Consider the following 27649-nt stretch of genomic DNA (forward strand, 5'->3'; position numbering starts at 1 on the left):
TATGAGGTGAGTAGTTACTGCTTGGAAGTCCCACTGCTATGGACAGAGGCATTCTAGTGCTCCGCCCTCAGTCATGATTTGAAACTCACTGAGACCATGCGCCCAAACAAGCCCCCCTCCTTAAATTGTATCTGCAAGGCATTTGCAGCAGCAACACAGGCATAACTAACACAGGGATTGGAGAGATGTCTCAAAAATAGGAAAAGAGAGAAACTTAGATGTGGAGAGAGACTTAAAGTGTTCACCAGGCAATTGTGACGTGTGACTGCAGCTGGATATTGGATGAGACACTAGAGATACAAGTGTCTACATTTATGAGACGATTAAGTCTCAGCACTGACTAGATATGCAAGTCCTGGTTTGTTTTGATGCAGGGACTTGCTACGTAGCCCAGGCTCATCCCAAACTTTGGATTTTCCAGTCTCAGATTCTCATGGATTGCCTACTTAGCTGTGGGACAATTTTAAGGAAATCTAAGATGGTTGGAAGTAATGTTAAAAACATCAATTTCTTATCATTTGAACTGAGAAACACTGAAATATTTATGTGTGAATTGGTTCAATATCTGGTGTGGATTTTGAAAGTCAGACCTGGGGAGAGAAGCCTGGAGGGAGGGATGGGGCCGACCTCGTCAGGCTGGAGTGCTGGGGGGGGGCTCCCGAGGCTCATTCTGGAGGGAGGGATGGGGCCGACCTGGTCAGGCTGGAGTGCTGGGGTGGGGGAGGCTCCCAGGGCCATTCTACCGTTCTAATCTCCATTCCCTATAACACTCAGTTCACAGAGAAAGGCAGCTACTGAAATTGTCTGCCCAAGCAAATGCAGATGCTGCCTTCCGAAGACCCCAGAGCCCTTGTGCTGAGTCTATTATCCCCAGTTCTGGCCTTTTGTGAAGAGAAAGGGTGGATCCTGTGTCAAGAAGTGAATTTCTGAGCAGGTTGTGTGGCTCAGTGGTAGAGTGCTTGCCTAGCATGCTTTAGGTCCTGGGTTCGAACCCTAGCACTGCAATAATAATAATAATAATAAATAACAACAACAACTCTCCCTTACTGGGCAATTTCGGCAAGCATGGGAGAAGCTACAGAAGAAGGCTGTGAATGTAAGGCCGGCCTGAACTACATGGCAAACATGGTCACAAAAATAAAGGAAGCGAAACAACAGCAATAAGCCCCACAGACGTGAGCATACTGGGGGCAGAAGCTCTGGCCTCAGGACTGGCAATTTTGCAGACTGGATAATAATTATAATTAGATAGGTAGGATTCTCCAGTAAACAAGAAAATCTAATCTTAGAATGCAGGTTGGCTAGTGGGTACCTATCTATTATAGTTTGGATCTACGATGTTACCCACAGGCGCATCTTGAATGCTGGGTCCCCAGCTTATGGTCCATTTGGAAGGTCTTGAGGGCTGTAGAGGGTGTGGCTGGCTAGAGGAAGTGTGTCTCCGGGGATGGAATTTTAGCAGGAATACCCTCGTCCGGTTTCAGTCCCTGTTCTCAGCTTCCTGTCTCTCAGCATAGGAAGGGTCTCTGCCTGGAGCTCTGGCTGCAATGTTTCTCCCACCCCACTCGTGATGGACTGAAAACAAGAGCTGAAGCAGTTGTTTCTGTCATGGATTTAGTTCTTCTTCAAAGGGGCTAACGTAAAACACAACACTCTTAAAAAAGAAAACACCTTTACCAAAGCTGGTAATTCTGTAAGATTTGTTTAAATGCCCTCGTTAGGTTGAGGCAGACGAGCTGGCCCCAGAAGATGTGTCTTAGCTAACTGTATCTGTCAACTTGATACAAACCTAGTCACCTGGCAAGAGAGAACCCTACCTGGAGACTTGTTCCACCAGATTAGCCTGTGACCAAGGTCTGTAAGGCGGTTTCTTAAATGTTAATCTGTTAATCGATGTAGGCGGGCCCAGCCCACTATGGGCGGAGCCATCTGGGGGGGCATAGAGAAAGTCAGATAAAGTAGGAGGAAGAGAGTGCCAGCAAGCAGCAGCACTCCTCCATGGTTTCTGCCTTGAAATTCTTGCTTACCTTCCCTCAGAGACAGATGTGACCTGGGAGCTATAAGATGAAATGGACCCTTTGCACCCCAACATTGTGATCATCACAGCAACAGAAAGCAACCCACAACAACATGCTTTTAACATCTAGTAACTCTTTTAACATCTAGTAACTGCGCCCGTGATACCCGATCCGTGTCAGATCCCAGGAACCACACACACATAAGAACTCCATTTCCCTTTCTCAAGCTGGGTTCCTGGTGCTTGAATCCACAGAACTCACGCCTTAAGTCTCAGCGAAGCTTCTACCACGGTGCGGAAACTGTGTTCTAGTCTCTCTGGTGTTCCTGCCGACAGGGTAGCCTGCTAGCCTACGGCGCCTTCGGACGGAAACTCCCAGGCTGGGTCAGGGGCACCTGGGGGCCACCCACCACGTGACTGGGCGCATACACGCGGTAAGCACTGGTTTCCAACAGATAAATGTAATCAAGGTTTATATGCTCAGAGACACCAACAGGATGGGGTTGTTTCACTTGAAGGATCAGAAGAAAATTGTAACTAATGTTGTGGAAAATTACTTTGATATTGCTTTCTTGGTACCGAATCACAATTAGGCTGCTGTGAGAAGTACAGGGAAGGAATAAATGAATAGTAACAAATCAACACAAACAGCTCGTGTCAGGACCACTTCGCTCAGGGAAAGTAACGTAAGCATTACTTAAAGTTTTATGACTGCGCTTGGTGTGATTTCCGCAGACCGTCAGGGCTGCCCAGCACATAGCGCCCCGTGAGGGCGGCCAGCCTGCATCTGCCAATAGTATGTCACAGTGAAGACCCGCCCATGCTCCTCACCTGGCTCTGCGCACCACAGCAGATGCGCATCACGAGCGTCACGTGACCCTTCACACCCTGCTGGTGTGAGGCTCAAGAGCCCCTCCACCGTGCCATGCCGTTCTGTCCCAGAGCTCCCAGCTGTACTGTGGCTCCCACCCACCTGTAATCCACACATCTGTGCACTTGAGCAGCTGTTTCAGAGCAAAGCAAGCTGGAAGGAGGGGCGGGAATCCAGTGCCTGTGAAATTAAGGGTTCCGCTCTGCCACCTGATTATTGGCATGGCAGGGCATACCCTAGGACCAGCAAAGCAGATGTTCACCTGGCGAGAGATCACCTGTCCCAGGAATGAACCGCAGAGGGACCCATACCCTGGCCCCGATGGAGACCATACATACCCTTCCACCTTTCCTCCCTGGTCCCTCCCACACAGTGCAGACACCAGACACCTGAACATCCTGCCTGTTTGTGCACTGTAAGCACACACAAAGGCGTTCCCCAGAAGCCTATAGCACAATTCATCCAAGAGTCTTCAAGCTCCCTGGCTTCCTTTCGCAAAGGACTACAAACAGTCGCAGGGACCAATTTCCTGCTCTGCGATGGCACTGTCCTGTGGGACCCAGCTGCGCTGACTCAGTGTCACTTGCTATCCTAAGGCTCCTGAGAGGCTACAAAGTCCCCAGAGGAGCCAGCGCAGTCACGCACACTTGCTTCCTCAGAGGCTGGGGAGCAGCCAGACCCACTTTTTGACAGCCGCCAGCTGGAGGGGTTGACCCAGGCATGCGTCAGCACAGTGGCTTGCCCGCTGTTTCCAGGGCCTGCAACTGAACCTGTTTCTCGCTCCCCGCCTGTGATGAAAGGCGTAATTGATGAGCCTCCCCCTCGCAGGGCTACTGCAGGGCTTCTGGCTGCCGCTGCCTGGTCCAGATGGGCTCTGGCCTCTACGTGTGTTTCTTCCTTCCATCTTGACGCCCCGCCCCCAGCCTTCAATGTGGGCTCAAGGCCACTGTATAGTGGTTCAAGGCTCCAGTTTACAGAAGCAAAACAATGAGGTGGTACAAAGAAAGGGGGCCAGAGCTGGGGAGAGCTGGGGGGAGAGATCCTGGCTGGAGGGCAGGCGTGCATCCGCCCTGTGTGAGGCTGCAGGCTGGAGTGTCACAGGAAGCCATCTGCCGAAACCTCTGACCTCCACATCTCTTTATCCTGTCTGGGAAAGTAGTGTGTCCTGGGGGAGAAAACACTTCTCTGGGAGTCCTTACGAGGGACCTCTGCGAGTGCTGTGGTCTGAAAGCCCAGGCCAGGTTTCCTTTTCCTTCAAAGCAGATTAACCTCCAGCCTCAGCCCCACGCCTGTGCCGGCCAGCTCCGTCGTATCAAGCACCAGAAGCCCCGGAGACCTCCTCTTCCCATGTTCCGTCTGCCCTAAGTGTTCTGCTCCACACCTTGCTCTCACTGTACCCCACCACCCACAGCAGACAGACAGTGACTGCTCTAATGGGTCACAGGGCACAGAGAGATGGGGGTGTGGTAGGAGCGGGTCTCAGACTCACAAAGCCAGGATGCCCTTGAGTTTCTGTCCCAAGCCAGAGGGGTCAGATTCAAAGGGGATCCCAGGGCTAGATAGGGAAACTGAGTCACACTCTGGATTTGTGAGTTCAAAAAGATGACAATGGCTGGGGATGGCTGGGAAGACGGGTGGCTCAGCCGGGACAGGTGTTTGCCCCCAAGCCTGAGTTCAATCCCCAGAAACTACACGATGAAAGGGAAGAATCAGCTCCTAAAGGTTGTCTGTCCTCAGACCTCCACAGCATGCCCGTCGCCCAATAAGCAAATTAATTCATTGATGTAATATATATCCACAGAAATTTCACTACACAGCCCTAGCTGACCTGGAACTTGCTATATAGACCAAGCTGGCTCAGACTCAACAGAGATCCACCTGCCTCTGCCTCTCAAGAGCTGGGACCAAAGGTGTGCTCCAACACACCCTGCTACAATAAAAAAATTTTCAAAAGAAGACTGGTGGTACAGACCCATAAGCCTAGATACTCAAGAGGATGACATAGGTTCACAAGTTCAAGGCCAGACTTTGTTTCAAAATAAAAACAATACAAAATGACCAGGACCCTTGTCCCCCAGTGCCAACACACCAGGGCCACCATGAAGGTCTGCACGAGGCCTGGACGGTAGCCAGCAACCTCAGGGCTCACCTGGAACCTGCTGCGGGGTGAGCTCTACAGGGTCCTGTAGGCTGATGAAGAGGAGGAGGCCCGCAGCTCCAAACAGCAGGATGGATGAGAACATGCAGGCTAGCCGCATTGTTCCAGGTCGTGGGGTCATCCGGGGCACGCTCCGGGGTCACCTCTTGGGTGTAAAAGGCACGTTCTTTCCTCATTATCTACACCAGACATCCATCAGGCTGGGGTCTACGAGACAGAAGGGAAGAAGTCTGTTTCAGTGGAGGATACCTGGGCAGGTTGTGGCCCCTATCACTGTAGCGACAATAGGGCAGCCGCTGGATTCCCCAACCCACCCTGGAGCTCTCCGTCTCCTTCCCTCTCTCCCTCCCTTTGGACAGGGACACATTATGCAACCCAGATTGGTCCCAGACTCATAATCCCCTCCCCCCAATCTCCTGGGTGTTGGGATTACAGACATGCACCACCATGCCTGCCCACCTCTTGAAGCTTCCAGAGGCTGAATGGGGTCCTGCACCCTCCAAGGGTCTCCTGTCTAAACCTGCCATAGAGCCACAGAGACACACACAATCTCTCGCTGCTGCCTGGGGACATCTAAGGGTGGTGAGAACTTTGACAGTCACACATGGTAACCAGTGACAACCGCCCACCTGCCCTGCCCAGCTGTGAGCTCCTCAGGAAACATCGTTCCCATCAGAGGTGGCTCACAGCCTTCCATCCCTGCTTGCTCCTCTGGCATCTGCAGACTCGGGATAAGCACGAGTGAGTTGTTCACCTTGGGTCTACCAGAAGAGCAGAAGGAAGGCCCTCCACTGAGTACAAGTAAATGGCCCTGAATTGGATCAGATTGCGGATCAAGACAGGCACACCCAGGACTGGATAGATGGCTCAATGTTTAAGAACATTGGCTGCTTTCCCAGAGGACCAGGGTTCAGTTCCCAGTATCCGCATGGCAGCTCCCAACCATCCATTCCAGGAGTTATGATGCCCTCTTCTGGCATATACAGGCATTGCATGCACATGATACACAGACATACACAAAAGCTAAACATTCATACCCATAAAATAATAAAACAATTTTGGGGTTTATTTTTTCTTTTCTTATCCTTTCTTTTATTCTTTTTCTTTTTTTATTTTTTGAGACGGGATTTCTCTATGTACTTTTGCTGTCCTGGGACTCACTTTGTAGACCAGGCTGGCCTCGAACTCACAGAGATCCACCTGCCTCTGATTCCCAAGTGCTGGGATTAAAGGTGCACACCACCACCACCCAACACAACATTTTCTTCAACAGACAGGTACAGCTCACCATGGTTTGAGTCTGAGATGTCCCCAACAAATTCATGCCTTTGAACACCTACTCCCCAAATATTGGTGCTATTTCAGAAGGTTGTGGAGCCTAAGCCAAGACTGTGTGAGCCAGGCAGAAGTAAGAAGAGGGGAAGTTCCCAAGACACCTGCTGCAGGCGTAGGCAGGTAGATCTCTGACACACACAATATTCTACCCACATCCACACAACTGCAGGGACTCATATCCCACCAAATATTTGGACAAATGGCCTCAGAGTGCTAATCACTTTTCCCATTGCTGTGATAAAATACTTCAGAGAAGCAAACTCAAAAGATAAGAGCTTGGGGCTGGAGAGACGGCTCAGTGGTTAAGAGAGCTGGCTGCTCTTTCAGAGAACCTGGGTTTGAGCCCAGAACCCACGTGGCAGTTCACAACCATCTTTAACTCCATTTCCAAGGGATCCGGTGCCCTCTTCTGGCCTCTATAGGTACTGCATGCACATGGTGCACAGACACATGCAGGCAAAACACCCACACACATAAGAGGTAATTAGAAGGACAGAGGGCATAGGGAGGAAGTTTTATGTTGGCTCTTCATTTCAGAGGGTTTGACAGAGCACTATAAGGAAGGGTGTGGTGGACCTTCCCTACAGCTCTATTAGGGTATGGCAGGATGCTGGCCTCATATGCTGGCCAGGCCAGGAAGCCTGAAACAGAGCTAGGTTATATTAAAGGCCTGTCCACAAACCAAAGGATACCCTTTATTTCCACCTAAGGAGTCTGCAAAGATCTTCCCACCCCAGCACAGGGCAGTGCCAAAGGAAGCTGATGCCACCCAAGGCCACAAGACCCGGCACACACTGCTGTCTCTCTGTGTACAGCCTACAGACCCTTAAGCGGAAAGCAAAACTTATAAAGCCCATCTCTGTTGTTTTCTGTGCCCAGAAAAGAATTCCCAAGGACTAGATTGATTCTCAGAAAAGCTTAGGAACGGAGGAGTGTAAATTCCAGGCTCGGGTTTCTCCACTCTGCGGTCTCTGTAATTATTTTTTCACTCAGTTAACTTTAATTAACCTGCCGCAGGCCTCTACGCGCCTGGCGCTGGGCTCCCTGCACTGTGCAGAGCAGGTGGTTCCCACGACCTCCCAGCTTTTATGTTTAGGAAGCAGAAATGAGCAGGGCTTAGTTTATCGGTAGAGCCTGCTCTGGGGTTTTTAAGCAGGCCACAACCTCTGTGCAACAACCTTGCCCCCCCCCAAAAAAAAAAGGACTTCTGCTGCCTATCATCTCTGAGATGTGACATAAGGAACCCTGCCTTGCTCACAGTATGCCCAGATGGAGAATCATAGATCCCCAAGCCTCAGACCTGGGTACAGCTGGGGTTCCCTGTAGTAGAACTGTCCTGAGTGTCTAATCAGTGTCTTACAGAGCCAGAGACGCATCTTTTAAATTTCATGACTTCCTAAAAGACGAAGTCACCTTCCACATAGACGCCTAGAGCGTGCCCTGGTGTCCTTTCTCTAAGAAGGGCCTACAGTGCCAGGCTCATCGCTGTTGGTCTTCGGATGCAATGAGAGTGTGAGCGACCCAGAAGGGATGGGTGGGGCTGTTCCCTCTCACAGGGATGCCTGTATCCTGTCTTCATCTTTGTATCCTCAGGCACTATCCCCCGCCCACGAGTAGTGGCCACGGCCCCCGAGGAAACCAAATGGTCCTAGAAAGCAGCTGGTTGGGTGGGAATGACCCTCTGCAGCACAGCAGAGGACAGACTCCCGCAGGGGAGGTAGAGGAGGCAGTTGACAGCTCTCTAGGCAAGCTGACACCCTCACCCCACCTGTAGACTGGAGCAGGTGCCCTAAGGAGGCACACATGCCCTCACTCATCCCGGTATCTACATCAATGGCTCACCGTCTATGATGTCGGCACGCTTCCTATGACCACGCCAGCCTCCTGAGGAGGACACCTCAGGCCAACCAGACCGAAAGCTGGTGGTCTCTGACAGGAAAATAATTCTTACAGAGGATGAGGCCCCCAAAGGATTGGTCCCTGGTGGTGGGGCATTGTAGACACATGAGAAGAGGGGACCTAGCTGAAGCAAGTGGGGAGTGGGCCTGTAGGAATGCCTGCTCCTTGGCTGCCACCCCCTCTTCCCTTCCTCCTTTCTTTCTCTCCCCTTCCTGTTTGCCAACAGGTCAAGGCCCTCCTCCACCACTGCGATCATTGCCACGATGTTCTATCCCAGCTCACAGGACAAGGCCACTGGAGACTGAACTCTCTGAAACCAGCAGCCAAGACAAACTTGTCCACCTTTACACTGTCTGTTGGGCATTGTCAGGCGACGACAACAACCTAACCAATCCAGAGGAAGAAAAGAAGAAGAGAGAAAGGACAAATTACGCTCAGTGCACCGAGACACCTGCGAAGACGGCTAATAAGGTCCCACGGGGTCACCGCCAAGGCGGTCTGATGGACAAAGAAGGGGATTCAGAATCCCCTGTGATCGCTGCCTTGCTTGTTTCCAGTCTGGCGCTGTTAGATGTGACTCCAGAAAGCGGCTTTATCCCCTCTCTCTTCCCCCATCTGTCACATGGCCACCATTACAGCCACGGCAAGCTTTTGTCAACAACTGAAGGGGTTCTGCCATTGTACCCCGAATCTGTTCACACAAAATCTACTCATGGAGACAGGATGGGGCTGCTCATGGCCTTGGGACCAGGAGAGGAGGCAGGAGACTCAGCTGTACATTTTTGCCATTTCAAAGACCCTGGAGAGCACACAAGCACCTGCCAGCATCACGTGGCTTCCCACCCAGCTTCTGAGCCCCATCCACAGCCTTTCCTCCTGGGACCCTGTTCTACATGTTTTCCCTCACTAGGGACTATAGGGTCAGCCAACTCCTGGCTCCATGCAAATGAGAATCAGAAGGCCAGCTGCCTAGTTTCCCGAGGAAGTGGCTTGCAATCTGACTAGATCGGTAATGTCCTAGGAGGGGACCAGCATCCTGGAATCTATAAGGCCACTCTTCCCACAGAGCCCCAAGAATGCATGCTCCAGAGGACACATCTCTGAGCCCTCCCCTATAGCCCCCCCCAGGGTTCTTTAGTCACACATATTTTCAAGACTAGGGGGAGATGCTGGTCCAGAAGTCATTTGTCTCTCCCTTCTTTGAGTCCAGCTGTTGCCTTGGGCCTCCATATAACAATGTGTCGCAGGCCATGGCCTGGCTGCCCTGGGCCATGAAAATACATTTGCAAGACCTCGGCTGCCACCTGGGACTGCCCTGTCCTCACCACATACATCACACTCTGCCTTGGTGACAAGTGCAAGGGTCCCTCGTCTCCATGCATCCCTTTCCAAAACCAACAGACAAGAAGAAAATTCAGATTATTGGCAATGAAGAAGAGGTTGCAGGGGCTTGGTTAAGGCATGAAAAATACACAGCCTGGTTGAGTATTTGGCCCTGCTCAAAATTACAAAGCCTTCTAGTGCTTTCTTTCCCCAAGGCCTGAATGGCGTCACCGACTTTTACTTTAAGAAAGAAAAGATCCAATTAATGTTACACCTCCCGGGATCCAGGGCAAGGCTGAAGATTTCTCTCATCTCCTTATTTATTTGATTTTTTTTAAAAAAAAATGTCTCTTTGGGGAAATTGACTTCAGGGTATAAGCAAGGACTTGAGAATTCAGCCAAAACACACGCACCTCCAGTGGCGACAGCTGGACACATGGAAGACTCCAAGGACACGCCTGGATGTGGCTGTTCCGCGGCCGGGATGCTGTTCTCAGCCACTCAGAGGACCCCCCTCTGGCTGTTGGGTCCTCTGGCTGTTGAGACCCACCCGTACATCTTACTCCAGACAGCTTGGGTACACCCACGTGGTCAGAGGGCCCCAGGCCCAGGAAAGTTCTCTGTCCCGGTGTGTCCTTCTCACACGGGCAGGAGCGAACAATGCGGTCCCTCCCAGCTGAGGGCTACGGGAGATGCTGCTCGTCGGGAGACAGGCTGCTATGGCAACTTGAGGAGAATGGAGCCAGGCAGGCACTGCCGTCACCTTGAATCCGGCACCGTGCCTTCTGCGGCAGTGGCAGAGCGGACCTGGCACCTGGCTCTTCCCACTCCTGCAGCTGGGCACAGGTAGAGCTGCCCCTCGGTTACCCTCCTCGGCCTCCTAGCCTTGGATGCTCATTTGCTCCTCCTCCTCGATCGGAGGGAGCCCACGGCCCAGTCCCCTGAGAGCACCACCTCCGTTTGTTATTTGTCTGACTAGTTCTTCCTTGTGTGCATGGCTCCCGCTTACTTCTGAGATGGGGCTCTTCCTTGATTTCAGCTCATTAAAATCCGGCAGCTAATTAAAACCTGCTCTAACAGCGGCGGCAGCGGCTGCAAACTCTGGGACTCGTCCCCCCAGTTCTATGCGTAGGCATAAAGTTGCAGTGCTCGGTGAAGAAGACGGATGGCTGGAAGGGCTTAGACTCTGAGGCAGGGCTGCAGGCTCCAAATTGCTCCAGCCCTCCTCCACCAGCTGGGCCTCAGGGGTGTTGGATGCAGTCCTGAAATTCCCAAGGCCAAGGTGCGTGGAACCCAGCACAGCTCATCTGCACCACGGTTGGATAGGTGGGGAGGTTTCGATTTGCCCACTGTCCTAGGTCTGTTATAAGGTCAGGTTCCCTCCGATCTACTCCATGCAGAAGCTTCTGCAGGTCAGAGAAATGGCTCCCTATTATGGAGGTTACAGTGTAAATCGGGTTTGTAGATCCCCGAACTTTGTCCCTGAAGCCCCTGTGAGCACCACAGTCCAGCCTCACCACCCCCTCCTAGGATAAACACAGAGAGTCTCCCTGAAGGCTGAAGGATTTCGGAAAACTCATGACTGCCGGCCATGGACCTGGTCAAAGAAGCAGCAGCCACAAGGTACACCACATGTACCGGTTCCGCCTAGTACTTCTCACCTGCTCAGGGAAATCCATACCATCAGGCAGAGAGCAGGAATTCTAAAGAGAGAGCAACCGAGTCCCTCCTTACCCCAACCCTGAAGCTCTGGGCTTCTGTTGTAGCCCACTGGGCTCCATGGAGCCATGGGTGCTGGGTGGGACGCTCCTTCCCACTCTCCATCTTTGCATTCCCAGGGCTGAGCACCGAGCCTGGCACCGGAGAAGTGATCAATAGCAGCAGCGCAAGCGGAATGTACACGAGTTAATAAATGGAAGTGTTGGGGGCCGTCAGGAGAGAGGCACACCACGAACCTGGAATTTTAAAAAGGTCATTTCAGGGAGCTATGGGTTTGTTTTGATTGGGTTCTGGGCTGGAATCAAGTCCAGCGAAGGCAGCAGAAAAGTCTGGAAGTTGAGGACGCCACCAGCGAACCCCGCGGAGTTGGTCACCTCAAAAAAAAAAAAACGCCCAAGGCTCACTGCCCATCAGGATATCACCTGGAATTCTTTCATCCATTCAAGATGGCACAACATGGGGCTTGAAGACATCGGGGTTTTCAAAGGTAAGTGTAGGACCTCTCTCTTGTCGTTATGCAAATGTACATGAAAACATTTACATAAAGAGACGTCATAAAATGGATGGCCTCCAACCCCTCTGTATTAGTTACTGTTCTCATTGTTATGACAAAGGACCTGACAGGAGCGATGTGGAGAAGGAAGGGTTTTGTCTCACAGTGGGAGGTGAGCAGGGAGAGCCATGAAGGAGGAGCGTGAAGCAGCTGGCTGCGGTACCTCGGCAGTCGGGTAGCCGAGAGCCACGGTGTCGATGCTCCGTCGGCTTCCCTCCCTTTTTGTTCAGTCCGGAACCATAGCCGAGGGACGGACGGTGCTGCCCACATTCAGGGTGGATTCTGTTGCCCTGCTCAGCTCAGCTTCTAAATTCCTTCTTTAGCGCCCCCAGAGGTGTGATTTCCTGCTGATGAAGCCAAACCACCGTACATCCCAACCGTAAGATAACGTTAGCAAACCTCTGGACAGACAGACGTACAGCTCATGTATGTCAATCAAATGTCTACAAAGGGGCTGGTGAGATGGCTTAGTGGGTGGAGACCCAAGCATGACTCCAGGAGTTTGAGCCCTAGGACCCATGCAGTCAAAGAAAAGGACGAACTCTTCAAAGTTGTCCTCTGACCTCCTTTACATGCTTGTGTGAGCATGTGAGCACACACAAAACACACATACAGGGCTGGAGAGATGGCTCAGAGGATCAGAGCATTGCCTGCTCTTTCAAAGGTCCTGAGTTCAATTCCCAGCAACCACATGGTGGCTCACAACCATCTGTGATAAGGTCTGGTGCCCTCTTCTGGCCTGCAGGCATACACACAGACAGAATATTGTATACATAGTAAATAAATATTTAAAAAAAACCACACATACAATTGAAAGCAATACAAGGGGATCTCTGAAGATGTATGTAAAGTGAGCTAGAACAGTCACAAAATACTGAATTATCAATTCAGGGAGAGCAGGTGAGACAGAGATTGCCTGGGTCCGGGAGGGGACAGCGGGTACAGAGCTCCAGTCTGGGAAGGCGAAAAGGTCGGGAGGGAGACAACGGCAATGGCTGCAAACCAGTGTGAATTTAGTTAACGCCACTGAGCTGCACACTTGAAAATGGCAACAATGGGACTGGAAGGATGGTTCAGCAGAGTGCATGCCGCTCCTGCAGAAGGCCCGGGTCCAAGCACTCATGTAGGAAGACTCACAACAGCCTGTGACCCCAGTTCCAGGGGATCTGACACTCTTCTCTGGACTCCCTGGGCACCAGGCGCACACGTGATGCACACACATACATGCAGACTATGGTAGCTTGAATAAGAACAGCGCCCCCCACCCAGGCTCTTATGTTTGAATGCTTAGTGCCCAGTTGGTGGAACTATTTGGGAAGGATTAGGAGGTGTGACCTTGTTGGAGGAGGTGTGTCACGGGGCATCTTTGAGACTTCAAAAGCACCAGGAAACCCCCAGCCCACTCTGTGTCCTACTTGCAGTTTGAGATGTGAGCTCCAAACTGTTCCTGCTGCCATAGTGGACTCTGACCCTCTGGAGTTGCCTTGTTCAGGTACTTCATGCCAGTGGTAGGAAAGTCATGAAGACAAGGGAAAACACATACACAGAAAATAAAGCTTTCAAAAAACGGTTAAAGCCGTCCATCTTATGGATGCGTGTTTTATATATTTATGTTTTTATTGAGCTCAGATAGGGAGTTCACGTTCTGGGCCTGGCTTCCCCTCCAGCCAGCTGTGAGACCCTCAAGATTCGCATTTCCTCATCTCACAATCTGCCGTCAGACAAACCCTCAACTGTGGATGAGTACCCAACTCCCAAGCAGCTCTGCGGGTGAGACAAATGTCTGGGAACACAGAAAGGCATCTTGTGACTTCCACGCCCACACTGCCACTTTCAGACGGATGAGCGGCCATCTGGAGAGAGTGTCCGTCACCCATGTCTGAGGCCTGTCCTTCACCATGAATCTCAGCCACTTCCATACAAAATCTTCTGGAAGGCTGCTAGGGTTGCGCCCTAGAGTTCGACATTACTAAAAAGCACTGTTGCAGAGGCAGCTGGGTCCCCGTGGACCAAGTAAGTCCTGCCAAGCTATCTGCCTTCACGACGGCTCTGTATTTGACACAGGTGTCCGTGAAAACCGCTGTAGTATCAAGCCGTGGTGTTAAGCCATGCACTATATTCTTGGATTCTGCAAAACCAGATTTTTCTACCAGAGGGCTCTCTGGCTGCCACGAGGCCACCTGGGTCTGCTGTGTACCAGCGGACCATTGTTTTATGCGTGCACTACATGGAGCCCAGCCAGGACTGTGCCCTGTTAACTAGAAATCTCTAGGACCTGGACAATGAGCCCGGGTCTCACACTGTAGCTCAGTCTGGTCTAGAACGTGCAATGGAATCCAGGATGGTTTGGGAGTTAAGATCTTCCTCCATCCCCCTCCCAAGTGCTGTGATTACAAACGTGCACGGCCACACGGTTCCTGATGGAAATCGCGTTAAGGCCGACATTTAAACCGGGCTAATGGTTTGGATCATAATGTAGCTACGGCCAGCTTTTTCATTTAAAAATCTTTAATTTTTAAAGAACTTTAAAGGGCAACCTGGGACTGCATTCGGTGATGAAGCGAACTCTATTTTGCAGTCTCGTCATGGATATCCTGGCGGTGATGCCATACCATCATACAACACAACTGTGTATAGTGCTAACGGGAGGAGAAACAGAGGAGGAACACGGGACTTGCGGAGGTTGTTCTGGGCAACTGCATGAATGAATAATATCCTAAAAATGTTTTTTTTTAAATTAAGAAATCATGAACTTAAAATTAAAAGTCCTTGGAGCCAGAGAGATGGCTCCATGGTTAAGAACACAGGCCACTCTTGCAGAGGACCTGGGTTCGATTCTTAGCGCCTACATGGTGGCTCACAAGCATCAGTCACTGCAGTTCTAGAGGATCCAATGCCCTCTTCTGGCCTCTGTGGGCACTGTAAGTGCCTCCACATGTGCAGGCAAACACTCATGCACATAAAATAAATCCTAAAAATTTCTGGCCTTTCAGTTCATGCCTAGTGGAAATGAACTGTAACACTGCGCCCATAAATAACAGAAAGCTCTTGTCACGGGCCAGCGTCAGCCCTCATTGTGTATATGAAACAGCTTAAAGTTAGGAGACTATTCCTTTAATAGGAAAATTTGATGTGTTAGCAGCTACCGGCCGATCTCTGTGCGTTTTTCAATTGCAAATTGCGCTTTAAAAATGCAAACAATTATTAATATTGATTTGGACTAAAACAATATTGAATTTCAATATAGCTCCAACTCCTTTATGAATTACCCCGTGGACACATGGCAATTATGACAGAAGAGCATCGGCACGCTCAATCTCTTTTCAGTGAGGATCCTTGAGAAGGGCTGAAGGGATGCACGGATAGTGAACTGCACAGGTATGAGACTAGCACCAGCGTCCTTGGCTATAATCACACATTTCCTCCCCAGCACAGGCCTCTGAGTGAGCCCAGAGCTACTAGTCTCACTGGACGTTTCCCCAGCCCATCTTACAAAGCACAGGTTAGGAACAAATGCTCGAATCCCAGAATAGACTTGCATGGTTTTTTAGAGGAAGGAAAGAAAACGGAACAGATATTTATCTTGCTTTGGTAATGTTTCAGAGACTACTCAGGACACTATAGAAGTAGCCCACTTAGCTTGCTTCACAATCACTTCTTGAAGTGAAAATCATTACCCTTATTTGTCACAGGTCTGGTTCTCTGTGAGAAGAAGCTGAGACACCATTCAGAGGTGTAAGTGTTTATTAAGGACCAACACCTGTGAAGGGAAGAGGCCGGAAACTGAAGTGGGCAGGACACCTTTGCAGCAGGCACAGCTTGCAGGAGCACCCTGCAGCAGATACAGCCTGTGGGTGCACCCTGCAGTGGGTCCAGCCTGTGGGAGCACCCTGCAGCAGGCACAGCTTGCAGGAGCACCCTGCAGTAGACACAGCCTGTGGGAGCACCCTGCAGTGGGTCCAGCCTGTGGGAGCACCCTGCAGTGGGCCCAGCCTGTGGGAGCACCCTGCAGCAGGCACAGTTTGTGGATGCATCCTGCAATACCAGGCAGCAATGGCTGACTTTTCTACATCCAGCATTCTCTGTGACTGGGTGTGGGTCACCCAGGGAAGGGTGTGTCCTCAGGTGAGGCAGCCCGCTGCAGCTGAAGCAGATCCCGAAGGAACTGGCAGCTGAGTCCGGGTGTTGACTGCTTGTCCAGTGTGAGGTCAGCGAGCCCTCCTTGGAAAGATAGGTGTACATCTCTCAGTCTGCCTCTCTATTTCCCAGTGGACAAAACAAAGGCTCAGGGAGACCAAACATGTCAAGGTTACACCATAAATTACAGCCATCCCAGATCCGTCTGATTCTAAACCTGTCTCACTCCCTGCCAGCCCCAGTTTTTCTCCAACAAAGCTTACATCACAGACTGTCCTGACCTTCAGCCAAGGAGACAGGAAGGTTTGGAAGCCTCCAGAGGAAAATGCAGAAAGTTTGGCTGTGTAAGCAAATACACTCCCCTCACTAACATCTGTGCTACATGTACGCATGCGTCCTCCCCCTCCCCTCATTGCTTTGCTAATAGAAGGGGAAGACATGGGTTATTCCGGTGAAGCGCTCCCTGACTTACAGCTTAGAGACCATTTTTTCCTAGTAGATCCACTGGGTCTTGCCAAGAGCAGCCAAGAATGCGCAGCGCTGCACGGCCAACCTCCTTTTACTTTTAGCAAGCACTAAGCCATTCACATTTCCCAGCTGCTCTGACATCCACAGCAGGGAAAATTACAGGGAAGGGGAAAAATTGCATATTTACTTCTCCAAATTGAACGTTGGGGTATGATATGGGCAGGAAGGAGCGTGTGTGTACAACTGGAGCGCCCTGGCCCCTGACAGGGCGCGGCTGCCTCCAAGCTGCCAAAGGCAATCCAGAGGCTCTGGGGGAGGAGAGACGGGCTGGGAGGCTTGGCTTCCTCTTAGGGAATCCCCCTCCCTGTGGCTGGCACAGGACAGCCTCCATGGACTTGCTTTTAGGCACTCGGCCGCCAGCAATGACTGGGAGATAGTGGTGGGTGCTTGGGCACTGTGTGGTGAGCAGAGCATCCTTCTGGAGGAGGAGAGGGCGATGGTACTCACACGCTAGAGCAACGGGTTCTTTCTGCTAAAGTCATGTGGCTGAGGCAAGTAGATGCAGCAGGCAGATGCAGAACGATTGCCCCTTTCTTAATTCTTTTTTAAAGATTTGTTTTTCAGTAAGTTTTAGTGTGTGTGTGTGTGTGTGTGTGTGTGTGTGTGTACATGTGCATGTGAGGTACAGGTGCCTAAGAAAACCAGAAAGGTCAAACCCCCTGGAACTGGAGTTAAAAGTAGTTTAGAGCCCCCTAATTTGGATGTTGAGGATCAAACTCAGGACCACTGTGAGTTACGGGCTCTTAACCCCTACCGTCTCTCCAGCTCAACCGTTCCTTTCCTGACTAGTCACGAGTTACTCTTCTCAGCACCGCCACCAAGTGCTGGCAGGAACAACTCAAAGGATATGGCTTTTATTTGGCTCATGGGTGGATGGATTTCAGACCATTGTGGTGCGGAAGGTATACATGAACAAAGCAGCTCCCATCGTGGCGGGAGGCAGAGAGAGGGAATGGCGATCCTCTTGATCAAGGTTCTCTCTTGACCTCTTTCTTCTAGGACTTGCAACCCAGGTGACGGTGCTGCCTACATTCAGGAGAGACCTTCCTGTGAGTTATCCTCTCTGGGATCATCCTCACAGCCACAGCCACAGCCGAGCCTCCCCTATCTCCTAGGTCATTCTAAATCCAGTCAGGCCAAAGGGGGACTGAGCAGCACACTCCCCATTATGGAGCTAACCGCTGAGCAGGCTGGTCTCCTACAGTCTAAGGTCTCTAGGCAGCAGAGAGAAACAGTCAAGTGTCCTGGCCCCCTCCTTCTGTCCCATGAGTAGGACAGCATGAAGGAGTCTGGGTTTCAGTGGCCTGGAAGTTCTAATGCATGAGTCAGGGGCCCAACTCCTCATGAGGTTCTGCCCCATATCTTTGTCTTACCAACACGTCTGTTCTGAGTCTCCTCTGTTTCATTGATTTCTTGATGGTCCCTTCTTTCCCCCTACAGGATTTCTGGAAAGCCAGAATTTACATCCCCTCCCTTCTACCACACTAAGCTGCAGACCAAGCCCTCTGAGCATCTTTTCCTGTCTGTTGGTGCTAAGCCGGTTCAGCACCCGGGGTCCTGGACAGCTCCCAATCTCCAAACAACTGTACTGTTTTCAGTCACTAAGACCCTGTTAAAAAAGCACTCAAGGCTCAGAATTGCCCAGTTCTGCTGCAGAACACTAGTTGAAGATGTGTTATATTTGTTTATGCTGTGGAACATTTGTTTAATGATGCAAAGACGTGTTGCATTCTTTTCTGTTGCATTTGTTTAACTCTGTGAAGCTGTGTTATTCTGCCTGTTTAAAATACCTGATTGGTCTCACAAAGAGCTGTATGGACAATAACTAGGCAGGAGAGAAAAATAGACAGGGTTGTCAGGCAGAGAAAACAAATAGGAGAAATATGAGGAAGAACTAGAAGAGGGAGGAACAAAAAAAGGAGGAGAGGAGGACACCAGGGGCCAGCCACACAGCCATACAACCAATCACAGAGTAAGAAAGGAAGAAAGACATAGAGAAGAAATAAAGGGAAAAAGTCCAGAGACAAAACATAGAAGAAGAGAAATGGGATAATGTAAGTTAGAAAAACTGGCTAGAAACAAGCCACGCTAAACCGGGCATTCATAAGTAAGAATAAGTTTGCATGTATTGATTTGGGAGCTGGGTGGTGGGCCCCCAAAGGAAATAAAACACCTACACAACTCCTCACATCCATACATCTCAATGTGACCCATGAACTTGGAAGAGCATCTCTGGTAACACCCAAGCTCCACCCTCCTCCTTCATCATTCCCAAATGATGCCTATGGAAGCCTGCTATTCTTTACTGTGTCCTAAGTCCCCAGGTCATTTCTCCAACACAGGAACCAGGAGAGAGCAAAGTGTTCCAAGTGTCAGACGTTCAGCACAGTGTTTTTCATTGGGTGGCAACACCATGTCGTATTTCCTGTGCAGTAAGGAGGTCCCTCATGGACCCCATCCCACAGGGTTACTTATGGAGATTCCTGCTGTGATGGGCTGACGTCCTCGGGTGAAGGACCCAGTCCTCTCTCCACAGTGCATGTACCTCACAGATCGTCCCCCTCTCTTTTTTAAAACAATGTACATGTATTGAATGTCTTGACTACATAGATGTATGAGAACCGTAGGTATACCTGCTGCCTGTGGAAGTCAGAAACAGGGGTTAGATTCCCTGGAACTGGAGTTATAGATGGTTGTGAACCACCATGTGGATGATACAATCTAACCTGAGTCCTCTGCAAGAGCAACAAGTGCTCTTAACTGCTGAGCCTCCTCTCCAGTCCCATGGTTCCATTCTTTGGGATGGCTTGGCTGACTGTGTTTATGTTAAACAACATGCAGAGATGTCTGGTTTCTTTCTTACTATTTAAAATCCTACATAGTCACACTACTCAACCTCAATGACGCAAGAACAGAAAACCTTGATACTCCCACGACATGGTGGTGCTCCAAGGCATTTGGGTCAAATGGAGTGGGTCACAGCTATAGAAAACCATTAGCCAACGGGTACCATCTCAAAGTGGAACGGCATCCTCAAGGCCCCACCCTTGTGCCTGTAAAGGTCTCTGTCAGCTGAACACAGTGGTGTTTATTAAGCCCCAACTTTTATAGGGTCCTGAAGAGAATGAGGAAGATAGGCAGAAACAAGCATCTTATAAAGGGACCCAAAGTGCCCAATCATTGGTCTTTAGTGAGTCCCTGTCAGAAGCAGCTCATTTCCAGTAATAAATATGCATCCCTTTGTATAATGAAAGTTGTTCTTCGAGTGACATAGCCAATGCCCCCCCAGGAGCAGACTCCAACCCTCAGATCTGCCAATCTGAAGGCCTGGATTTCTACCATCAAGTCTTCCAATTCTCAAATTGGCAAGCAATGCAGTTTTACAAAACTACTCAACAGGCTAAGGGTGCACCTTGGTGATAGTGGGATCCCAGGTTCAAGCACCAGGGGGTGAGGGGAGGAATGGAAGGACTAGGTACTGTAGCACATGCACTTAAACCCAGCACTCAGAGGAAGAGGCAGGTGGAGCTCTGTGAGTTCAAGGCCAACCTGGCCTACATAGTGAGGCCTTGACTCAAGAAAAAAAAAACCATAAAGGCCCTATGTCTAAAGCCACTCAGCCCTGGGGTCCACTCCGTCGTGAAAAGCACAGCCTCGGGTGTAAGGAGGCACAAGTGATGCCTAATGTTGCAGAGACTCACATAAAATCAGCTGAGCAGAGGAAAGACTCGAGTCGTTGGTGTGCCAAACTGCAATGGTCTCCCTGGTTAGGAGCTGGCTCTGCTACTCTGGAACCTGATGGCTCCCATGCAGAAACGTGGGCTTCCAGGATGAGGCTTCTGCTTCTGTCTGGAGGATGGTCAGTGTGGTGAGGCAGGGCAGGATATGTGGTATGCCACCCCCAGCCCCATCCTCTCCTTCTCTGCCCCATTGATGCTATACACACACATACACCACCACCACCACCACCACCACCACCACCACCACCACCACCACCACTTTACAGTTTGGATGATGTTCTTCTCCAATTTATAGTCTCACATCCTAACCCCGGCACTCAGAATGTGACTTTATCTGGGATTAGGATTATTGCAGACTAATCAATGAGGCCATGATAAAATAGCAGGTGCCCTGGCCCTAAAAGATGGCCCACATAGTGAGTTCATGGCCAACCAAAGCTACATAGTGAGAGCTTTCTCTAAAGAAAGAAAGGACTAGTGTGTCCTTAGAGAAGGGGACCAACAGACACAGACTCATGCCCTAGGAAACCCTTTATCCATGTGAGGTTGAGGATGTGAACATGTCTGTGACTTGCACATGTGAAAATACGGCTCCACGGCTCTGTCTGTGTACTGTGTGCTAATGAGCATGTGCCAAGTGCACACATGTATGTTTCCAAACTCCTCATTCTGTTGTCAGCTACCACTAGCTAGGACAGTCCAGCTGCGACCAGGCCACCTCCTGCTCTGGACCCCCAGGGGGAATGATCCCCAAGTAATGCATGCCCCTGTTCCTTCCATTCTTCACAGGGGTGGGAGAATCAGCTCTCTCCTGGCAGAGGCCAGCAAAGCTCTGTCTCATCTCTGGGCCTGGAGGAAGGACAGTAGGAGGGTGGCCTGGGCTGGCAGGGTGGGGGGAGTTAGGAGCGGCAGCCTAGCAGGGGCCATCTGCCATCTGTGATACTGCTCTGTTGTCCTCTCCGTCCCCTCTCCGCCTCGGGGTGCATCGCTCCGGTGACCCCTGGGAACTGGAAGCTAATTTTCCACCATCATTAGTGATGGGAAGACCTCAGGTTCTGCCTTTAATTAAAGTCAAACGTGGGGCTTAGGAGAAGCGCCGCACGCAGACGTCCCTGTCTCGCTTGTAAAAGCCATATGCAAATAATTAAGCAAGGCATGGAAGCCATAATTAAAAATTTCACAAACCCCTCATTAGCTGAGCAGGCTGCACGGAGAAGCTGGACTGAGGGCCTCCCCCACACCCGTGGCAGTTCCTGCAGATGGTTAATTGGGGTGGGGGAGGGAGTGGCGGGCCACACCTAGGGGACAATGCACCTGCAATGTGCCTGCAGGGCTCCTAGGACATTTCCTAGGACAAAGCAGACAGACAGCTTGGTCCCTCTGTCTCTCAGGATATAACAGGGGCCCCAGTCCCAAATTTCACCGCCTAGCCTGGATGCAGTCCCGACATGTATACGACTCACTGGCAGAATGGGAAAGAAAGGTCCCATTGGAGACTAAAGACCCCCTCCATCTGGACAAGGCTGAAGCCCTCATTCTTCCCGATTTCCTAGAGTCTTTCAATCTCTTCCATGCAAGCATACTCTCTGGACCTTGTAGCCACTGTGTTGTGATCCACATCAACACAAAGGCCTTGGGCGGGGTACCCAAAACCCAGGGAGCGCTCACCCAGTCCTGGCTTTGATCAGCATCTCTGGTAATGGGGAGGATGGGGTGCCAGGAGGATGTGTCTGACATTACTATTCCAGGCTCCATTTGGTTTCTCTCCCCCCAATCACACCGGGGGACCCTGGCTCAAGCTCTCAGCATCCACAGACACCTGGGTCACCTCATGATGGGGATTGATCTTGCCAGGCGAGTCACCACAGGCCTAATCTTTACTTGCTCATTGACATTTCCAAATGAATATTCACTTGTCCCAATTGTGGCCACTTGTTTTCTGTCTCCTCTGATCAATGGTATTCCTCGGAAGGCACCGTGCTCACTGGAGACATTGATTGATGGTCAGGAAGCTGCCCGGAATACAACAGGACCAGATGCGGTCTCCCATCTAAGAGACTATGATGCTGGCTTGCTTGTATTGCCCACAGGCTGTCCTGTCCTGGAGTGGACCAAGGCTTCCACACAGCCCACAGTCAAGAGTCACTCCTCTTGCCGGAAGTGAGTGCAATGATCCCAGAAAGCAGACCTGCAGGTCTTCGTACGTAGCCCAGTCTGAACTCACTGTGTAGCCCAGGCTGGCCTTGAACTCACTGTGTAGCCCAGGCTAACCTTGAACTCACTGTGCAGCCCAACTTGAAATGAGGACCCATCTGCCTCAGCTTCCCAGATGCTGAGATTCCGGGTCCACATATCACTCTCAGCTCCAGAGGCAGATCTTAGGTGCTTTAGGACCTCAGAACTGAGAGTGTCCTGCTTGGCCACCTCTTGACCTTGAAGCTCTCTCTATCTTTATCCACATTTCTGGACTAAGCCTTTTATAATTCAGACATTGCTTTCCTGGTGGCTCAAAAAAAAGTCATTTTTCTTTCTCTTCTTTCACATAGAGAGGATGCAGGCCATTCAGCCAAAGGTGACCAGACATCGTGCCAGGAGTCTCAGAAACATCCAGAGCTAGGTGGTGAGCCAAGCTGTAAATCCCAGCACTTGGAAGGCTGAGGCAGAAAAATTATGAGTTCAAGGTAAGCCTAGACTATATAGCAAGACCCTGTCTCAGAAGAGAAAAATAAAACAGTAATTGTCTTAGTCACTGTTCTAGTGCTGTGACGAGCTACCATGACTTAGGTAACTTCTGAAAGGAAACTTTTAACTGGGGGCTTATAGTTTCCGAGAGTTACTCCATGACCATCAGGGCAGGGAGCGTGGCAGCGGGCAGGCTGGCCTGGTCCTGGAGCAGTAGCTAAGGACCCACATCTGATCCACAGGGAGCGGGCAGAGAACAAGACTGGGCCTGGAGTGTGCTTTGAAAGCCCTAGTAACACACCTCCTCCAGCAAGGCCACACCGCCTAATCCTTCCTAAACAATTCACCAACTGGAAAGCAAACATTCCAATATAAGAGTTTATGGGGGCCATTCTCATTCAAACCACAGCACTAGTCAAGCCTGGAGCAGTGGTAGACGGCCATGTGTTGTGTGTTTCCTTCTCCTGCACCACTGCAAGAAAAACCCTTAGAGCCAGTTTGCAGCCCTCTTCTTCGTTTCTCTTGTCCTTCATTTACAAAGCTCCCCTGCAGGTCAGATGCCAGCCTCCTCTTCCTGCCCCATGCATCTTCTGCATCACAAAACCACCCGACTGTAGGCCGAGCACCCCTAACGTCCATGTTCAAAACACTTCAGAAACCTAAAACTTCCCTGGTGCTGCTGCTGTGATCCACAGATAGGAAACTCCACCCTTGGAAACATGATTTTTCCGTACAAAATATCAATATTGTATAAAATCACCTTCAGGCTTCAGGCATCACATGCATAGGAAGCACCCACGAATTTTGTGCTTAGACTTGGGTCTCATCATTTAAGATACCGTATCATTATATACACAAACGTTCCCAAACCTGAACAGTGCAGGAACACAGGAGGGCTCTGGACTCAAGCAGTTTGTATGAGGAAGGATCCACTTGGGGTGCACGTTTGAGTGGAGAAATGGACCATCCTATTTATACAAACCACACACACATTACAAATTCTCTTTCTCTCTGTCTCTGTCTCTGTCTCTGTCTCTGTTTCTCTCTCTCTCTCTCTCTCTCTCTCTCTCTCTGTGAGACAGAGAGAGAGAGAGAGAGAGAGAGAGAGAGAGAGAGAGAGAGAAAGAACATGCAGGCTACCTTCATGCCATTTAGCCACACCCTCAGCCCCTCACTGTTGTATTCTGGGCAAGTGCTCTACCACTTAGCCACACTGCCAGCCTCTCTGACTCGGTTTAATTTTAAAAATTCTTTATGTGCACACACAAAGAGTAGTGATTTGGGTTTCCCTTGAATCTCACCTATTGCTGCCCCCATTTTCCCCTTAGAGGTAACTCATCCATGTAAATATTTAATAAGCATATATTGCAGGCCTGGAACTATTCTAGACAACTGATACCCATTAGTCAACAGAACAAAGAACAGAATTATATAATGAACATAGTAAATTATATGGAACATTGGAAGGTGCTCAATACAATGAAGGCAGAAGAAAAGCAAAACGAGTTAGGGGAAGGAACCATGGAGCGCTTGAGCCTGGAAATTGGTCTCGGCCCCTCAGTATCAGTACATGGAAGATGTCTTCACAGGGAAGGTGCTTTGGAGCCACGGAGACATACGGGGCGGTTTGTGCAAATGCCCCAGAGTGAGGATTTTTCTTAAGTGTGTCTGAAGAAAGATGTACACCCAGAAGGAAGAAAGGAGGTGAGATCAGAGAGGTGGCTTGATTTGATTGGGACTCAGCAGAGCCCTCCTAGGCTGCAGAGAACAATGGCAGAGACAAGGAAGAAGCCACTGTTAGGAGCCAGGTGAGAGGTCATAACCCTGGTGTGGTGATCTACGACTGCTCTTGTTCAGGAGAACTGGTGCTTTAGAAGCCGGCTGTGTTTAGTTGGTGATGGTCGCAAACATTGTTAATGTGAGGGACAGCCATGATAATCGGTCACCCAAAGGAAGTTCTTTACTTCCAACCATTATCACCTGGGACTCTGGCCTTCGATAAATTTAAATAAGAGGCCTGAGTCTCAGTAGTTTACCCTGAAGCAATGTAGCAGAAAAGAACCACAAGCTGAGATAGGGCACACCTATCTGCCCCACCCAAGGGCAGACCATTCAAAGGAAATGCCTGACATTCCAACCCTGTAGACCTGTTCACCTGCCAGAGCACCTCACCAGGACACCCTAGACAAATGTCAGTCAATCAGGGGTCCTGAACCTCAGAGACCCCTCACCCCCACCTTTACTACTATAAAAAAACCAATTCTAATTGAACTCAGGGCTCTCCAGTTAGTCTAATACGTTGGACATGCGGAGAGATAGAGTTTGCATACTTGATTAAAATAAAGGCTCTTTGCTTTTACATATGGGACTTCTTGTTGGCTTTTGTGAGGACCCCACGGATCTGGGCATAACAGTTAACTCTGGTCTGTGATATAGATGAAGGTCATGGGTATTGTGGATCCTAGAAACAATCTGTTCTTGTCTCTCGGCCCTGGCCCTTACTACCTGTGTCCAATGGGGATACTTAGGAGCCAAGGAGGCGCCTGTGTCCAGAGCCAGACCAGAGCTACGGGACATGCAGCGAAGACACGGAGGACGGCCCTGAACAGCCAGCTGCCTGCATCGTACTCTGGCTTCCCTTCTGCGACAGTCAGTCTCGATGGAGAAGCATCAAGAAGACTGGTCGTGCACACTTTGGGAGTGTCCATGAAGGCGTTTCCAGAGAGGAACAGCTAAGGATGGGGGGGGGCGCCATCTCGCTGACTGGGTCCCTGGAGAGGGGAAGGAGGAGGCTAAGGAGAATTCAGGCCTGCTCTCAGCCACGCCCACTACACCATGGCCATCTGAAACTCTACAAGCTGGCATAGATCCATCCTCAGGTAATTGCCAGAACAATGAAAAGCTTAGGCAACCGCTTGCTGGCTGAGCCACCGGGGGCAAGTTACTTAACCTCTCTGTGCTTCGTTTTTTTTTTTTTTTTTTCCAATTTAAAATGAGGCTACCATACTAGGTCAACATAAGCACTAAATGGGCAATCAGGGTAGATTTTGTTGAAACGGTACCTGGCACTTAAGGAAGCCTCATTCAAGTTAGCAGCTAGTTTGGAAAGATGGACGAAACCCCTCCTGCCCGCCCGTGCTCCTCTCTGAGGCAAGTCCATCATCCTACAGCTGGCAAGATCTGAATGCCTGCAAGAAATGAGAGCTGTAGAAGCTTCCAACAAGGTCCCCGGGAAGCATCTCCCGAGCACAGAGAAATGTGTGTTCCTGGAAAGGGCTTCCAGGAAACAGCCTGTGAGCACTTTATCAAGAAGGGAGAGAGTGAAGCCGCTTTCTTGGCCGGATATCTGCAGCCAGTGCTGGCCTTGGGCTACCTCCACTGGCTGGTGTCCCGAAGAGCAGCAGGGATGGTATTCATCTGTACAGTTTGTGTTCGGAGTGCTCTCTGAACCGTGGCTGCTGGAGATGCCAAGCTCCGTGCAGAACATCTATTTGCAGGGTGTGAGGTGGTTGGGTCTCTTCCCTGATAGCTAAGCGTAAGCTATCACACCTCTGATGGCTTCAAATCGACTCAGAAGGATCCAGTGGACAAATTAGATTTCAACACACAGACTGGCATGGCTCTGAAACCCCGATTCTCCCGGCTCACAAGGGTCCGTCTACACGGGCGTGTGCCACCACGCCCAGTGGACCATTAGAGGCGACCCACGGTAAATTCCACGGGATCGTGGAAACAGGGTGGCGTTTAATGTCCTGTTGAGTTGGGTTTAGTTGCCTGGTGGAGTGTTTCTCCCCCTCTTTTTACATAATTAATTACTTTGCTTGTAAGGTTGAAGTCTCCCAAAAATTCTGGCAAAATGCTAAAAGTTGATGCTTGGCAGAGAATGATAGAGTGTGTTTTCAAAATATTTGTAGGTTTTCTTCTGCACACACACACACACAAAACACACACACAAACACACACACACACACACACACACACACACACACACACACACCAGCCTTGTCTGGAACTTGGCATTGTTGCAATACCCATAATGGAAACCTGATATTGTTTTCCAATCCAACTTGAAGAAATTTGACTCCAGTTTATACACAAAAAGGGAATCTCTAAGACCTAAGAAAACAAAAACTTTTCTTCTGTTAAAGATTTGATTTTGTTGGGCAGTGGTGGCACACGGTTTCAATGTAAGCACTCCAGAGGCAGAGGTGTGGGAGCATTCCCACTGCGCTACCCCTAGCCTGCTCCAGAGTACCAACACCTAGCCCTAATCCATCCATTGCTTTGCAGACCTTGCCTGAGTTTCCCAAGGATACAAAGCCTATGCAAAACTTGGTTGGAGGGAAACCCAAAAACCTTGACACTCCCTTTGTGGAGAATTTTCACTTGGCATTGAACCTTTGGAAGCTTAGACAGGTTGTTTTGAGGATATGGAAATCAACTGACTAAGGTGTTGTAAACTGGAGGACAAGAAAGCCTTGGGCAAAGGGAAATTGGTTCAGTCCTTAGGATGGATCCACTGAGAAAGGCTAAATTCATTCTCCGCCCCCTCACCCCCACCCCAGAGAGGGTTTCTCTGTGGAATAGCCCTGGCTGTCCTGAAACTCACTCTGTAGACCAGGTTGGCCTCTAACTCACAGAGAACTGCCTGCCTCTGCCTCCTGAGTGCTGGGATTTAAGGCATGCG

At 50.3% G+C, this 27649-nt stretch overlaps 1 protein-coding gene across 1 annotated transcript in view; it reads right to left on the reverse strand.

Annotated features, from left to right (window-relative positions):
• Chst8 (carbohydrate sulfotransferase 8) overlaps positions 1-27649 on the reverse strand; it is a 153772-nt gene that overhangs the window by 63409 nt on the left and 62714 nt on the right. The window contains exon 2 of the mRNA XM_050119242.1: positions 5038-5253. Within this exon, the coding sequence (XP_049975199.1) occupies positions 5038-5167 (130 nt within the window). The 5' untranslated portion in view covers positions 5168-5253. The remainder of the gene's footprint in view (positions 1-5037; positions 5254-27649) is intronic.

This window comes from Alexandromys fortis, unplaced genomic scaffold (assembly GCF_014885135.2).
Source record: "Alexandromys fortis isolate MF-2015 unplaced genomic scaffold, M_Fortis_MF-2015_v1.1 scaffold_140, whole genome shotgun sequence".
NCBI lineage: Eukaryota > Metazoa > Chordata > Mammalia > Rodentia > Cricetidae > Alexandromys > Alexandromys fortis.